Below are 17,934 nucleotides of genomic sequence, written 5' to 3' on the forward strand. Positions count from 1 at the left end.
ATAGTTTTTATCCACTTCCTGGAAAAATCAAGTATCATTGCCAAAGAGTTTCCCGAATTTCTGTAAGTTGCACGAATGCAAACTTTTCACTGTTGCGAAAAATATTTTTAGCTCCCAGTTTAAAGAATTACTGATCGTATTTATAAAGTGTATTGGCTTCGTTTTGGTAGCGACTTGTCGTGACTAATTAAGCTCCCAAAGGGAGCGAAAAAGCCCATGGACTACGTAGCGCTGCAAGAGTTGCAAGCGAGTAACATTATTGATACCTACTTGCAATTCTGTCTTAGCTTTGGCCATTTTTGCGATACTGCTTTTGGAACGTCCTTTATAAATCAGGAAGATGCGAAGCTATGGTGTTATACCCTCTTAAGTTCACTCTAATTTTCCAGAGACACGATTGGCTTTAAACGGGAAAATTTCTGAATTTTTCAGGAGGCTTCCAAGATAATTTATGGGAGGTTACTGCATTTTAGCGGAAAACGTTCCTGGTTTTTGCAAGACATGTTACTGGCAGAAATTGGGCACATCAGCTACCCATTGTTTTTCAGGAACGTTTCTGAATTGTTTTTATATTGCAGTTGAAGTTTAGGTATACATGATTTTGAAAATCTTTCTCTCTCTCTCATCCTTTTACTATTTTCCTTTCAATATTAATTTTTCACTGAACCTTTGTTTCATGATAAATACACATCGTTTCAAAATAAATAAATAAAAGTTGTGCGAATAAATTGCGAAAAGAATAATTATTACCAAAACTTCTTGTGTGGAAACAGACGTTTTAGTGAATAGTTGTTTTCTAAATGTTTAGGAACTAACAATTGAAAACCATTTGCTTGAATCTTTTAAGCAAAACCTTTTCAGTTACTGTTTCTTCCATTTCTCTCCTTTCTTTATTTTTTGCGATAAAAACTTCATTTACATGTGCTGTTCTTTTAAATCATTTTCCACTTAAACTTTTATTATCTAAACATCGTAATTACAATTGCTTTACAAAGAATATAAAGTAATGAATCATGCTTCAAACAAACTTATATGATAATAAAAATACTATTTTAGTTGACGGTTTTGTTATTTAAGCCTTGCATTGAATCGGAAGTAGTTAAACTGTAATTGAATTTAGTTTCTTTGTATTCTTTGGAGCTTTAGTTGTTGTTAAATTTCTTTACAATGCACGTTCTTCTACTTATGAATGAAAAAATTCAAAACATAGTAATTCAAACGTATTCACTTTTTTGCGTGCATTTAATTCTTTAACAGTTTCTATTAACAAACCGTCCAAACGTATTCGAGGGTATTGTGATCCATTTGATATCCTCTTTATTGAAAAAGATAAAAAGTTTTTTTTTTTGAAAGATTTTACATGGAAGAATGCCCTTCCAAATGAAGTGCAATCTGTCAAAGCATTCTATCTTCATTAGGTATTTTTCTTAAAAAAATAAAAAGAAACTTGTAATAATTTGACTTTAGTTATTGTTATTCAATGTGATGAAGAAGTCCATTACGTACAAGTTTGCTTTTTGGTTCTATTTGTTTTCTTGTTGTTTTTTTTTTTTTTTCGAAAGAGCTCTGATACGGCAAGCAACTCCAAAAGCATGAGTTTGCATTTTTAGAGATCATTTTTTTTTTATTTTACACCATTACACAATCGCTTTCATTTTATTAAAAGAAATTGTCTTATAACTTTACAGGTTTGTTCGCGAAAACGTCATATTTTATTGAACTGTATCAAAGATGGTTTACTGAACGATTTTCAAACTGAGCTTTGAAGTGTTCTAATTAAGGATATATGTAGAATGAACATTGTTTCTCAATTCTTTTCCCATTTACTCGAAACTGAATTATATACAAGTTGAATACTTCTTATAGTTTCATTACTCGAAATTGAACTATGTGTAAATTGAATACTTCTTACGGTTTCAAAACTGAATGCAAAACAATTTACCTGAAAGCATTTCGCTACACAATTAAACAATTTAAATCGAACTTGCTGAAGTCTTCAGAACAGAATTTCCTTTTTCATATTCCATTCATTCCTTTTCCGTTCTGCTTATTTTGCCTCTTGTCAATCTTCTCCTGCAAAGGTGCCTGATGTTTCCTTTCACCATCCTCGTTCTAAAAAAAATAAAACAACGCAGCCTCAAATCTTCCTAAACCGACTTAAAACCCACACTTATTGGGTTATTTTTATAGCTTGACAAATGTGCCCAATCGTAATTTGGTCCCTCTTTATCCCTAAATCCGCCCCTCGGAATTCTCTAAAGACGTGTTATAAAACATCCGCTGAATGGCCATAAAGTATTATACAAACTATTATAAAGCATGTGGCTGACACGTGGTATTGGCACTAAAAATGGGAAGGGTTGGGGGAATTTTCACGAGGGCAATGTACACACGAGCTCCTCGCGTGTCCCGATGTACACGGGAAGTTTTTCCCTCTCGAAGCTTTTTACAGCTGTGCTTACAGCAGTTATCTTGGCTTTTTTATGTATTTTCTTAGCTTCCTGTCATGCTGTATCCGGTGTTGCGTTTTTGGCCCTAGGTTTTCGCCCCTTCCGATATAGCTGTTGGATTTGTTGTTGTTTTGGCTGGTTCTGTTTCGGCAAAATAATGAAGGCGTTTCCGCGGATATTATTTATAATAAAAGGATTGGAAACGCTTTTATAACGTGCTTACGAAGAATCTGGCTTCTTGAAAGCTATTTCTTATTTATTTATTCTATTGCAAGGGTAGTCAACCTTTTACACTTCGTGGAACTCTTTGAACTTCCCGTTTTCTTGAAAGAATCTCTTGATCAAAGAGCAGAATAAATAACATATTAAACCCTTACCTTACCTGAATATTATTGCATCTTTATTTCGGTACCCCAGAGCAAGACTAACGTAAGTCACATGATCGCGACTTCAAAGAAGAGCGGACATGTAAGTGATTGAACTCGCGCCCTTTTAACACTATTAAATTATAACAAAGATTTTTTTTTTTTTTATTTAGGATTACGTTCATATGGCTCGATGCGGAATAGGTTTCTACATACAATTCCCTAAAAACAGAAAATCGCAAAATTTTGGACTTAACGTCAGTCATCTCTGAGGTACAGATTTTACGCACAATACAAATCTGTACCTCAGAGCCAGAAGGACCTTAGTCCAAAAATTACAATTTTTTGTTCATTGATGCATTGTCTGTAGAAGCCTATCTCACATCGAGCCATGTAAACTTAATTCTTGAAAAAAACTCTTTTTCAATTTTTTACTAGGGCTAAGAGAGAGAGAGAGAGAGAGAGAGAGCGCTTCCCATCCTTTTTGCATGCACCAGAAAAAAGTTTTTGCTCTCTACTGTAAAATTATCATAATGTGACTTACGTTCCACTGGCTTTGAGGTGCATATATGTTAACAAGATAATGAATAGTCAGAAAGCTATTGGTGTTTCTTCGGTTTTCTAAAATGCATTCTATGAATATCGTAAATAATAGCAACACAATTTCAAACTACAACAAGTTAATTAAAAGAATTTCTTTTAACGACATTATTTGTCTTTGTTTTTACAAGTAAATGCCTTCAAGAATTCGATCCTTCAAAGAAATCAAAGTTTTGCCAAAATCTTGGCGCTTTCATTAAGCAACTAGTGATCACTTGCAGAAGAACCTCTGCCAAACTTCAGGGCAACCTCAAGGTACCGTAGAACTCAGGTTGAAGACCTTTGTTCTATGACTTGCATTCCTTTTTTCAGATTTCGGATAGGTGCCTTGACCAAAGGGTTTAATTAGTTTTAATCAGGCTCGTCATTTCGGATTTTTCTAGGGGAGGGGGGAGGCAAAGGGTACACAATGTAAATTTTATCGGAAAACAACTGATACGACGTCCGCTTAGATAGAAAAACATGATTTTTTTTTAAAGCCCCTGAGCTTGTTAATGTGGGGTATTTGTTTTAATCAAGATTGCTTTCTTTGAAAAGGAAAATAAACAATAACATTCAAACAACACCTTTTATATAAATAGAAGCTTCTATACTTCAGGTAAAATTTGTCACATTGGAAGTAGAATAGTGTTTGTCTCTATGAAAATTAAATATGTAGCAATTAAAATATAAAGATTTTTAACTGAGAATCTCAGTTTGTATTTTGTATTAATTTTTGATGTTTTCAAGAATGAAATTTGATATTTTCATGAAATAAAATTTAAATGTGTGCCTTAATTAATATTTTTTCTACATTTCTTTTGTTTTCTAAATTCGGCAAGAGCTCAACTGAAATGGCTCTCGCAAAATATCACGAGGAAAAAGGGGACATTTTTACTTCACACTCTCTTGCGTCTCATCCTTGTTCGTGTCAATGAAAATATAACTTGTAGTGTCTCCAAGCTATCCACCATTTTGTATTTTTCTGCAGTTTGCTATAATTTTGCCGCAATTTATATTTATACTATGACTTGCATTTGATCTTTTTCTTCACTTTTAGTTTAACTTACTTTTGATACATAATATTTTTTGTGCTAAAGAGATAAATAAATCTAAAGACGAATCTCCCAATCAAAAATCAAAAAAATAAAATATATAGTATGCTATTTATGTTTTGTATCGGAAATTGTTTTCAAAGTTTCAATATTTGTGTACGCATATATTTTTAAATACAATTATTGACAGAAAAGCTTTAAAAAAGAAAAGAAAAACATTTGCGATTGTTGAAAGCGAATATTTTCAACAGTAAAATGACGTCTGATACAAAAGAAATTTTTTTGAAGTAGTTTTTATTCGAAAATGTATTTTGCTCATTGCATCTCAAATGTTTTTGAATATTTATATGCAAATTTCTTACGTCTTTTTAGTTCTGAAGGTCCGTGTAAAAAATACAGACACCTGTTAGTCTAGATATTTTTTACCTCACGGTAAACGGTAATATTTATATGCAATCTGTATACTATGAGTAGCTGTCGAAGCCAGAACTCTCTCCGGGGGTTCTGTTGGCTTACCATTAAGATGGCATTATTGCTAACATGGATTAAAAACCAAAAGGGTTTCTGGGGAAAGGTTAGCCCACATTCCTGGTTATTCCTCAAACAACTACATCACTGTAAGCGCCCGTTTTTATGATTTAAGAAAATGTGGTTTTTCCAGTGGTTGCCATATTGAATAAGCATTGCATTTCAGAAACAGCCGTTGGTGAAATTAAATCCCTCCTAGTAAGATGCTACCGCTAGCTTTGAAAAAGAGAATCTTACGTAAGATATTGAAAAGATGACACAGATATTACGGTAGTGCATTAAAAAATGAAACGAGAAATTGCTACTAAATGAAGGCGTTGCCTTGAAGAATCAAGAAAAAATTGAGTAGTAGAACTTCCAAACTGATGCCGAAAACGTTTTTTTAGGAGAGTCAGAAACTCAAATAAGTCTTTTCCATAAGTATTATATGCATTAATGCATTACATTTCTTCTTAGTGACATATTTGAAGTAAGCGTTTTGCTTTTAAAGAAGGATTCTCATTTTTACTTATTATTATTATTATTTTTTAATCTGCAAGCGATTACAGTAGACCCTTTTTTTACGCGGGGGTTACGTTCTACGGAAATGCCGCGTAAATCGAAACTGCGTAAGTTGACACCTAATACTAGTGTTTAAAAAGGAGTTTGGTTCCGTAGATAACAAAATACTTCATTCTAGTGATGACTAATTGTATAATTTAATGTGCTCTTATATCGACTTTTATGCACAACATGCATAAAGAAAACATAAATTAATTTTGTGTCCTATTTATAAAGAGGAGCTGGCTATGATAGTCTTTTGGCAGTCATTAAGAAATTTTCTCTAATTCTTTGCAGAGCATTAACGCATTAATGATCACTTGCGTCACTTCCATGACAGAATCTTCCTTCATTAAAAGATCAGAAAGCTCATTTCTATTGTCAAGGAATGGCTCAAATTTTTCAGTGTTAACGTCTTTAAATCTGTGTCATCGATGTCGGTATCCATGTTGCTTTTGTCCTCCTTTGTCACTCCTAAAAGCTCTTCTTCCAGTGAGTTCTGAACTGTGTGAGCTTAATAACTTTACTTCTGGAAAGAGCTCTGGAACCAATCGCATAAAATGTCTCCAGTGGCCCTAGTTCGATTATTAGCACGCCCAAATGCAGTTGATTACGCGTAATCTGCAATCTTTAGGAGTTTAGATTTTGAAAGAGGGGAAAATTTTATCTGTTTGCATTGCCGCATCCACGTAAAACCGAAACTCATCCGTGTAAAATAAAATAAAGGTGTCAAATCTTAAACCGCGTATAATCGAAACCGCGTAAAATAAGCCCGCGTAAAACGAGGATCTACTGTACTTTTAACCTGACAATTTGCCAAACAGCAAACGATTGCTTTTGAATCTTAGAGAATGCTTTCAGATACTAGACTTTTAGAATTTTAGATTGATGTTTTCCGAAGAGCAAGATATATTCTTTGACGAATTGCATCAGACAAATACTTCGGGCATTTAACTTTTCAGAACTGTATTGTTTTCGAATTTTCAGAGAAGTTTTCAATCTTAATATTTCAAACTAATAGCTAATAACACTTACCTTCAACTTAAATTATTTTTCTTAACAATATATTCCTGTTCTTACAGATTTTTTTTCCGAATAATTAAGCATCAACTTTTCCTATCCCCAGCAACTTTAAAATTAATGTGTAAAACAGGAAAATGTCTAGTTGACGTAACGCCAGGTCTTATCCGAAGATCATATGTTAAAATTATTTCGACGAAAATCTAGGCAGTTCAGAAATCAAAACGTGATGAAACCTCTAGAATCAGTTTTAAATTATTTCCATGCATCTTCTTCAAACATATTTGTGTCTTTTGCTTCTCTTTCAATTTCAAGATTATGTTTGACTACACTTTTTATGAAAATGACTAGTATAGCAATAAAATAACTTTCAGACTTTAACTGAATTCAGGGTCCTTACTTAAATTTTTTGGTAAGGCGGAAATTGTCAATTTTCCGAATAGAATTGCAAATTTTGCTGAATGATGATGATTTTGCCGAATAGCACTCCAAATTTTGCCGAATAAGGAAAATTTTGGAACAGCGACCTCCTGTGACCTCCCATCGGAGCGCTTCTGACTGAATCATATTCTTTCATAGTAAAACAGAGAAGTACATAGGGGCGGACTGGACTGTCGGCCCGCGGTCCGATGCGCACTTGCTCCCTCATGCCTGAACACCATTTTTATTTCATTTTTTAAAAAAAATTATTTAATTCTTTTATTTTTTGGCGCAATTTGCTTTTTTTTGTGCAAACACCTGTACACCTGTGCGACTTCACAACGCTTTTTTTTCCCTTTTCTTCAAACCCATAAACCTGTGTACCATCCGTTTTTTTCTTTTTCTTTCTTTTTTATTCATTTTTTTTTTGCGCCCTTTAGAGGCCAAGGTTGACGCCCTCTTGCAGGACCCAGTACGCCCCTGAACAGATAAGTGCACACGTGTTTGTAGGAGGTTTTTATCATATGACCCTTGCAAAGGAAGGAGTAATTTCTTCAACCAAGCTAAATGAAGTAAACAAAATTTTTTTTAACCCGTCATAATTCCCAACTTTATTATGAAATGGCAGCATATTTACGATGGCGCATCAGATCTTTAGATGCGGAAAGAAACGACCTCTCTCCCTTTTTAACATTCTATCATAATAGTCCCCGCGTGCATCAGAATTCAAGGACAAGGGTGAATCATTAACTCTCCATTTATTTCGAAGAATGAATTAACCGCTATTTGCGCTTTCCGCGAAGAACGTTTTTCATTGACCGCATTAGCGATGAACTACTTTCTGGTGTGTTCCTTTTAATATTTTTCATCAGAATAAGATACTTGTCTTCTTTTCCTCTTTTTTCGAATCATTATTCATCTGAAACTTAACTCTTACAGTTTATTCTTAACACATTTACTTCTTTTACTTTACTTCTTATTATAGAATTACAGATTTCCTTTTTTTTTATGATGTAATTGCATTATTTAAACACTCAGCAGTTTTGTTGTTCTTTGCGAATTTAAATCTGGATAACGAAAATAGAATTAACTTGTATACGGGCCCACAAATAGCGGAAGTTTGGTGCACACGTGACACAAAGGCTCGTCAAATGCTGTGAAATATACTTTATTGAATTGAAATTTAGTAAAATTTATGTCCTTGTCAAAAATTAAGCTTCGCTAATACTATTCGAAATACGGTTTAAAATAACTCTGCTTTAAATGATTGTCACGTTGTGGTTTTTCTAAATTTTTAGAAATGTTTAGCTTTTGCAAGTAACAATGAATAAATTATTCATTTTGCACGCTAATTGTTGAAGGTTCTCTTTAATTATTTACTCCCATGAAACATTTTTCTAGGGACAGGGGCGCTCCGATGGGAGAACACCGTGGCCTCCGAAAAATTTCTTATTCGGCAAATTTGGGGACAATATTGCAACACAAAAATTCCTTATTTTTTTTTTAATTTCTAAAATTGTTTTTTAATAATGCCAAATGTTCCTTCTCATTAGATGTCTTGTATGTTGTGTGATATGTGTGCATGATTGCATTTAATCATTCGGTAAAATTGAAATTTTATTCGACAAAATGAGAATTTTCTCTTCTCTAAAATTTTAGTTCGGGGCGTCCCTGCCTATGGACAATCTTCATCCAAATTAGTATCCTTTTAACTAATTTCATAGACTTCACTTTTTTAGTTATAACCCTCACTTGCAGTTATCTTTAATGGCGATATATTTCTTGTTCTTTTTTAAAACCTTAATAAACTATCCTTCATAGATTCTATGGACAATCTCTATTTTCTTTTATTTATCTCAATATAGCATTAACTACATTAACTTACTTCATAAAGTCTCCACGTACTGCTCATTAACAGCAATTATCGATGGAGTTTTATTTTTCCCATAGATTCTTCATGTCTTTTGGAAAAGCATACCAAAAATTCTTTCATGGACATCTCTGAGACTGTATGCATAGCATTTGCATACTCTCCATCGCTTTTAAATGTTTTGTCTGTCCGTCCTATTCACTTCTTCGCACTTTTAAGAAACGTTGATGAAGTATTCCACGGCTCTGGAGGTTTTTTCAGTTAAATGAACGGAGCTAACAAAATCAACTTCTTAAAAGAAAAAGAAAATTCTGGAAACGAAAATGCTACTCCCTTATACTGCCGTGCAAAACACAAAATTTGTATCTGCAGCTGAGCTCAAAATGAGAAACGGCTTTAGAGTTATAAGCCTCCATATACGTATTTGATTCAGATTCCACTTTTTCAAGAAGTTTTTAAAAATATTTCCTATTTAGAAATGGCCCCAAGACATTGCATTTTGTTACAATATATTAAGAGTCACCTCTTTAGAAAAAATAAATAAATTAAAAAAAAAAAATAAGTGTATACTCAGCACAAATTGAAGGTGACGGAAAGTAGATCTAAATAGAAGCTAAAGAAAATGTTGCACCGTCAGACGTTTTGCACTTCGTACTTTGTTGTGAAATGCGTCTTTTTTCCTTATTAGACAGCGAGGAAAGGGAGAAAAATTAGGGACATAATTCTTTGGAGAAGTTGTTAGCTTAAACGAGCTCTGCTTCTGCAGCAAAATGTAAAATTCTCATTTTGCAGTGATTTTACTCCCTTACAGTAAAATCGCTTTAAGGGCTGTACAGCCAAAGGGGCCGTTTTTGCCTTTTGCCCTAAGTAAGAAACGTGTACACTCAGCAAATTGAAGGAGACAGAAAATGGGTCTAAATTGAAGCTAAAGAAAACTTAGCGCCGTCAAACGTTTTGTACTTCGTTGTGAAATGCGTCTTCTTCCCTTATTAGACAGCTAGGAATGGGAGAAAAATGAGGGACATAAATTTTTGGAGGGGTTGTTTGCTTAAACGAGTCCTCCTTTTGCGAAACAATCGTATTTTCTGACTTTTCCCTAAAATGCTTGAAATAACTATGCAGCTCTTTTATCTTACTTAGTTCTCTGCTCGGGGTTCGAGAAATACACTAAGAACGGAATACGTGCCGTTAGAGGTGTAATTGTACGCCGAGAGAAAAAGTAATATTTTTCTTTACAGAAATTCGTACAAAATATTTTTGCGTTTTCTCTGTGTTTTCAAATAAATATACCCTCGCTACAACTGCTATTGTTTTATTTCGTGTACTGATTGTTAACACGTTAGCTGCCTCGCGCATTTAGGAAATCAGGCCACGTGCGCAGTACGAAGACGTTAAAGGACTAACTTTTTTTTTTTCAAACTTTTTCAACAGAACCCGTTACAGTTTCAGTAGCATAACATTTTAGTACATCAATGATACAATCTTGAAATTACTAACTGCGTTTTTTTTTTTGTTTCATATCGCAGTGTCATGCAGTCACCTATGACTTACGCGAACCTGAAAGCAAGTTTCAGTCACTCACTATTGGCGCCTTAGTTTCAATGATCGTCATCGGTGACTGACGTGGCAGCTGACGCGTTAACTATTAGCAACAATAAGGGGGGATGCCTTCCCCCCCGAATTGTAAACAATGCAATGCAAATTGGTATCAAACCATCTTCTCTTTTTATGAGTAACCGCGAACCCCAAGGTGAGTACCCCCTCACCCCTCCATTTGTTTTTGAAAATACAGCATTGACTACTAGAAAGGATTACAGCGAAAAATATTATTGTTTTGTTACATACTATGCATCTTCTAAATATAAAGTTCACTCAAATTTTAACATAGATGTGATTTTTTCATATATTTTCCGAAATTTTTAATTTCAAACCGTCAGTATTTCTGAGTCTGAAGTTTAGGTTCTTTGTATTCTGGTTCTTTCTCATGTGACCTAGCTTTTCAGACATTTTTAGGAAACTTTCGATGCAGTATATCTTTTATTGAAGTGTCTCTTGTTGCAGAAAATGCAATTTTATTTTCGTATACTTTTTATATTTCTGCCCATTGTTTATGGGGTTGAATTTCATGAAATCTGTATACAATATTTATAGTACGAATGGTAGTACCTTGAAAAATATTTTTTGACGCTTGAGAAGTACTTGACAAAAGTGCTTGAATATTTTTCTCCCTGAAGGTTATGATCCCTGGTAAAAGTGCTGGCCCATATTGATATTAATAGTTTCCGCTCTGAATTAGCCTTCAAAAAACAATTTTAAAACAAGCAAGTAAAATATAAACAATAAACAAAATTCATGTTTTTTTTGTAATAATTCATTAGTAATTAATGTCATATATATATATATATATATATATATATATATATATATATATATATATATATATATATATATATATATATATATATATATATATATATATATATATATATATATATATATATATATAATGTTTTTTTTTGTCCTTCAATTTAATTATTCATTCCAAACCAAATACTGTCAACATAAATCACTGCATGGACGTGTGTTTTCCACAGAATTTATGACATTATCAGTAGGTTTACGCAAAGGTGAAGAGGTTGCGAAATGCTGAAATAAGAGATAAAACGCAGATTGGTTATGTAACATCATAGTACTAAATTGCAAGCAAAACAAAGGATGAATGTTTTGTTTACCACTTTCTGCCCATTGCATATCAATGTTGCTGAAGGAAGAAACGCCACTTGTTATTTATATTGATTCAAACGTAAAACAATGCGAATACGTGAATGTTCAAAAATATTTTTCATTTATTTACTTTTTATATTTCAGTTAATACCTTACTTAAACGTTTTTTTATACTACTAGTTGTACTTTTTTATTTTCGCAGAATTCACTTAGTCTTTAGCATTCTATTCTGTACCACTATGAATATACAAAATATAAAGAAATTAATATAATTCGTATACAATATGACTATTCATATGATTAAATTACCTATAAATCATGTTTAGTTTGATATGTTCTTTAATTATTATTTTATGTTATTTATTTTATGGCGCATAATTTGAGCTTTTTTTTGTTTGTTCTTTCTCTCTCTCTCGCTCTTTTGTTGTTTCTCACTTGTAACTTACATTTATGTTCATTTTTAGCGTCTGTTGATTAAAAACACGATTTTTTAGACTAACCACATTTATGTCCCACCTCAATGTCTGTTAAGCAAAAGTATGAACTTTCTTGTGTGTGTTCATACACAAGTGGACATCGTGGACAGCAAAAAGTACGTTGTCCACGATGGTTTTACAGAATCATTGAGGATGGAACATAACTATTTCTTTTTTTGATCTTTGCTGTAAACCAACATTTTGTTTTTGAAATCCGTTTACTAATGAGATTTATTCATTTACTTTCGTCGAATAAAGTTCTCTGTGATACATCACATACCTTGCAAAAAGAGAAATCGAAAGAAAAAAAAACGTGCGTGGCTTGAAAATAAACAAACCAAGTTCTGCAAAAACACAAATCTAACAATAGAATTGTTCTTTGAAAATTGAAAGTAGTTTTCAGAAAAAGTCATCATGGTCTGGAAACTACATCAAACCATCCAAGCAAAATCAATTTCGTGCTATTTCGAACACTCTTCCACTTGCTGTTAACTTCGAATTCCAAAGATTGGAGTCCTCTGGTGGTGAATCGCTTCCGGGAGTTCCACCAAGTTCCCTCCTTTTGTCCTTCCAAACGTGACGTGTTATTTAATCACCAATGTCCGTGGTACACTTTTTTTTATACGCCTACACTTTCAGTCGTTTAGACTTTCCATTTGTGGTGTGGAAAGCTGAGTCAAGCGCGCATTTGCTCCTTTGTTTCCGGGACGAAATTGTATCAGTGACAATTTCGTTTTAACTTCTTAACGTTTTTATTTGCTGCTTCTTTTTCTTTTCGTGAGAAATGTATTGATTTTACATTCAAACATATGCTGTACTGTATCGATTCATTTAAATCTTCATTCATTATGAAATACTTCATGGTTCAAGTGGAATGATGAAATTGTTCCAAGTGAATTCGAATTGATGTTCATTTCAAATAAAAAAGCAGTTTTTCGTCCATAAATTAGATAATTATGAAGAGGGAAAGCTTTACACAAATATACTTTGCATCACATGTATTCACAGTTCAAATAGAAAATTTCCGAGCACAGAAATTTCACAAAACAATAACTGTCTTGCGTAAGGAATAGTAGCTCAAGCTCACTGTCCATTACTCAACGTTTTAACCCCCCACATAGTGCACAAGGTTTCCCCTTAAAAAAGTTACAAAAAAGAAAAAAAGGTACAATTAATTAATTAATTTCACTTTTGTATTGGTAAAGTGAAATTAATGGACGAAACGCGTTGTCTTGAGGGAAAGTCACTGTTTAGTTTTAATCTCTTTAGTGTTAATTTCGTGTAAGAGAGCCATTTTTTGGTATGGGGGGGGGGGAGTCGCTTTTTAGAATTATGCTCTCTGAGGGAAGTCACTTTTTAGTATTGATTTCTTCGGGACCGGGGGGGGGGGGGGGTGCACCTTTTTTAGCTTTGAGTTCTTATCTAAAAGTCAGTTTACCATTAATTTCCTTGGAGAACTGTGTCCTTCTGTCAACATCATCCATAAATCCTATGCCAAGATGTCTATCCAGACAGATTACTTAGCTCAGTGTTGACGTTGGTTTAGGATTTCTGTGATAGAAACTGTTCTTTATAACTTTACGTTGCCTTTTTATATTAATAATACTACTTGCTGATTATGTTAAAACAAAGAAATAAGTGAAAATTTAAAAATTAGGTATGATTATTGCTTGTGAGAAGTAATTTTTTTGAAAACGTTCGTCAAATTTAACCCGCGGATTTTTTTAAATGTTTGCATCAATTAATTTTGTGTTTACTGTGTATGTAAAGGAAAAGAAAAAGAACTAATGCAAAACTGCATAAAAAAATCACTTAAATAAAGTCAAAAACATCCCTTTTGACTTGTATTGTTTCCTCATAAAATTTTGAGTATAGCAATGTTCCGAAAAACTTTTCTTTAACATATTAGATGGGTTAGGAAGGGGGGGGGGGGAACCCAGGAATTCCTTCCATTTCTAATTCTTTTCTATTAAGTTTTAATAGAACAAGCATGACACGAAGAAAATTAATTTTAAAGCACAATTGATAAAATTAAAAGACAAGTCAAGAAAAAAATACCATCGTTATCGTAATTGTTTTAAGAAGGAAGGAAGAAAAAATATAATATTCATATCGCACACAGTGACTGTCGTGCAAAAACATTTTACATGAATTCTATTCCACGAAAAATTTGAGGAAGAGTGATGTGTGTGCTCAGCCGCCCCAACCGTTATCTTCTCTCTGTCTGCATCGTCTTCTTCACAGTTCCGTATTTTCTTCCAGCTAATGTAAACGAACTCGTGAAATAATCCAGGAAAAACGATTTTGCAGAAATTCGATCAGATTTAGAATCATATCATGCTGTTGTTTTTTGGGGCGGCACAAAAATTTCAGGGCCCTTCACAAATGACTTTTACTGGCTCCCCCTTCATATTGTTTACCCCTTATCTCACTACATATATTTCAACCCACATTTAAAAAATCTCGGGCCCTCTTCAGGCTCGGATCAGGGCTAACAGGTGTCCCCCCCCCGTGCACGCCCCTGGTTGTATAACTTAGTTTTAAAATTTTCAATTTCACAAAATTTTATCAAAATAGCATTGAATTGAAGGTTCATATTATTATATTTTTTTGAACTAGCGGTTTCTAGACAATTTATAGGATCGTAAATTCATTCATAGGATCATGAAGCATTAATGTTCATTGTGTAGTTTCCAGAAATCGAAAAATCTTTTCTAAAATTTGCATAAAGCTTGAAAACATCAGACTTGATCCGTTTTTGGCAACTTGTCATTTTTCTGTGCTTAAACAGAATTTTAATAAAACGAAAACAACTTATTTGGGAATGTCCATAAATGATGTCACAAATTTTTTTTTTTCAGCAAACTTAACTCCCTCTCCCATTTTGTCACAAAGTAGCACACTTCACTTTCCCGATTGTGTAATGTCATACTTCTTGCTGCTCCTTTCCTCCCCTTAGTTACAACCCGTCACAACTTCACGACCTACCTCAAAGCGTGAAGTCATTTGTGGACGACCCCCCGTACAAGTGATACAAATAAAGATCAACCAAGCCACAACACGAATACACAAAATTCAAGTGTAATGTAAGAACGTTTTCCTTCTACACGAAAAAAAAAAAAAAAGGTGTGGCGTAAATATACACGATAGAAGAAAAAAATTTTGTATTGCAAGGAAACTGGTTTAATTATTCATCCATCCTTTTTGAATAGCATAGATTCTGTTTATCATTCATTTATTTACATAAAGTTATAAACATATCAGTCATTGTGCATCTGCGTCATCTTCTTCCTCCTTAAGAAGAGAAGTTATCGTTTTCGTACACATATTAATATTGCCGGGCAGAGCGCAACGCTTCGAATCAATCGAACCTCGGATCGAGTCCTGGCCAAGATGTTTCTTGCATATTCACAAAAAAATTGCATATTTTAATAAAGAAAATAGATTATAAGCCACTAAAACTCGAAACAATACTCGACATGCGTTGATTATACACTCGTGTTTTAACGGATGCCCTGTTGACAAAAAAACACTAACACGCAACCACGGACAAAGGGAAAGAAGGAAAGTGAGGAGATCGTATGTTCGACTTTTCGTCACAAACAACTACATACATCACTTCCGTCTCATAAAAGTTTGCAACCAGAATTTTAAAGCCCTCGCATAAAAAGTCTCACTTCAATATTTTCATGAAACAACATATTTTAGAAAATGATTAAATTTTTGTCTCATTTAACTGATTATTTTTTTCTGTTCACCTTCCAGATCAGAAACAACCAATGTCACCTCCCCCAGACGTGACTTTCATCTTCGCCGAAGATGTGGTTGAGTGGGACACCTATTTGTCTCGTCAATTCGAAGGCAGTGGAGCTGTCATCCAGCACGAACAAGTCGAGAAGATGACGTTCCCTTTGCCCTGTTCGAAATCGAACGTGTTCAGCGACGCCCGAGTGGTTCTGGTCATCCTGTCACCAGCCCTGGTAGCTTTCCTCGACACACATGCTGCTGACAGCTTCCAGTTTACCAGGCTTTTGAAGCCGAGCAAGACGATTGCGATGCTGTGCGGTGTTTCAGGATCCAGCATAGGTGGAGTAAAGGTGAGAAAGTCTCTGGAAATGAAGGAGTTTTTTGCCACCAGAATGAACTAATTAGACTAGAGCCTGATTTACCATCTGGCCCATGAGGTCATGACCAGTGGCATTGCTAGCAAGCAGCTCGAGCATCACCCAGGCCAGTAATTTGTGGTGTCACCACCTCCCACTCCCAGCTAAAAGAACAAAAGAAAAACGTTCAATGTCTTATGTGAACATGAAGTTAGTACAATCAGAACTTGACGATCAAGCTAAAGTGATACCATGGTCCTGGTAAAATTTAGTACCCCTCTCATAAGAAAATTCTATCATTTTCAAAGTGGTAGTTTCCGAACAAAAGGGAAGAAAGAAAGAAATTTACTCTATTTTGGTGCCCCTAAAATTTTGGTTCTCCTAAACTGCAGACCGTGCGCTAATCAAGCCCTGCGTACACTATTCAGAAACAACTTTTCTTACGTATTTTTGTTGTGTAACGAAAGTGTAGTTTAAGAGACAAGTATAAATTACATTACGAATGAATTCTATTTAAAATTTGCCCTTGACCTATTTACTATCCCCTCCCCGCATCACCGTGCTCTATTTTCATTGAAATTTGATAGACTAAAGGTAATGTAAGACATATTGGGGGAAAATATCATAATGAAAATGTTTATAATTTTTTATAAACTCTTAAAATCCATTCTGGTTGTCACCCGGAGTGGACCACCTTCTCGCCCCGATAGTGACGCCACTGTTCATGACATAGGAGCCTCCTACCTCAATGGGCTCCCAAATCATACATCAAATAGAAAATTACAACAAATACGGTTTTTAATTTGTTCATTATGATGGTTAGCGATGAAGAAGCAGTATGGCTTTTAACACCAGGGCAGCCGCTTTAGCTATCGATTTTTTCAGATTTCCTGCATCCTTATTCCGGGCTATAGTTGGGGCAAACCTAACCTGGCAAAGTTGTGAAGGTAGCTCAGATCCTAATCACAGCATTACGGCAGTGCCAGGTTAGGTTTTCCCAACTAATCTGCACCACATGCAATGACATAAATAAAAGGCTTACTGTTGCGACTCAACAGCACTTTCTTCAATTGTACTACTCCAGGGAAATCCTACAGATATGTCTGCATAGGCAACTGGCGCTCCAAAAAGTTCGAGGGCGCGGAGGGCAAAGAAGAGGGTGGGGGAGGTGAGTAGAGCCCCTGAATTTGTTGAATCTGACTTTTAATTCCTGAAAAAAAATGACTATAATATTGGATTTTAACGTCATAAAGTACTTAAATGACTTTCTCTAAAAATTTCGGGACGCAGCCTCGAAAATCAGAGCAGATGTCCACAGTAGACTCCCTCCTTTCAACATTTAGTTTCATTTCAATTTTTATCAAATAATAACTTGAGAAAAATCTAAAACACACTTATTAAGCCAATTCTTATTTCTTTCAGTCGACATTATAATTTTTCAACTGATCTTTAATTTTGAACTTAGAAAAGTGGAGGTAACAAAGGCTCATTTACTTTTGAAAGTGAGGGGTAGTTACCCCCTCGTACGAACCGTCTATGTGTGTCTCATACTGGCTGAACATTTCTACATTATATTGTTATTGCAACTTAGAAGTATTTATCGCCTTAAATGGCGGAAAAATCTTTCGTTGTAGGATAACCATAAAATCACGGAAATATCATTAAGAAATTCCTTTTCATTAAAAAGTAATCTTTTTTATCATATTATATACTGGCGTAGCCAAACATTTTTTACATGGATGGTTTTTCATTTAGTTTTACACCCACGTAAATTGATAGAGAGATGTATATAAATAGATTTTTT

General features: G+C 34.2%; 1 protein-coding gene across 1 annotated transcript in view; it reads left to right on the forward strand.

Annotated features, from left to right (window-relative positions):
- The window catches only part of LOC129216299 (uncharacterized), a 69,454-nt gene that overhangs the window by 22,894 nt on the left and 28,626 nt on the right, over positions 1–17,934 (forward strand). Inside the window, exon 2 of the mRNA XM_054850509.1 lies at positions 15,793–16,124. Coding sequence (XP_054706484.1) covers positions 15,793–16,124 — 332 coding nt within the window. The remainder of the gene's footprint in view (positions 1–15,792; positions 16,125–17,934) is intronic.

This window comes from Uloborus diversus, chromosome 2 (assembly GCF_026930045.1).
Source record: "Uloborus diversus isolate 005 chromosome 2, Udiv.v.3.1, whole genome shotgun sequence".
Lineage (NCBI taxonomy): Eukaryota > Metazoa > Arthropoda > Arachnida > Araneae > Uloboridae > Uloborus > Uloborus diversus.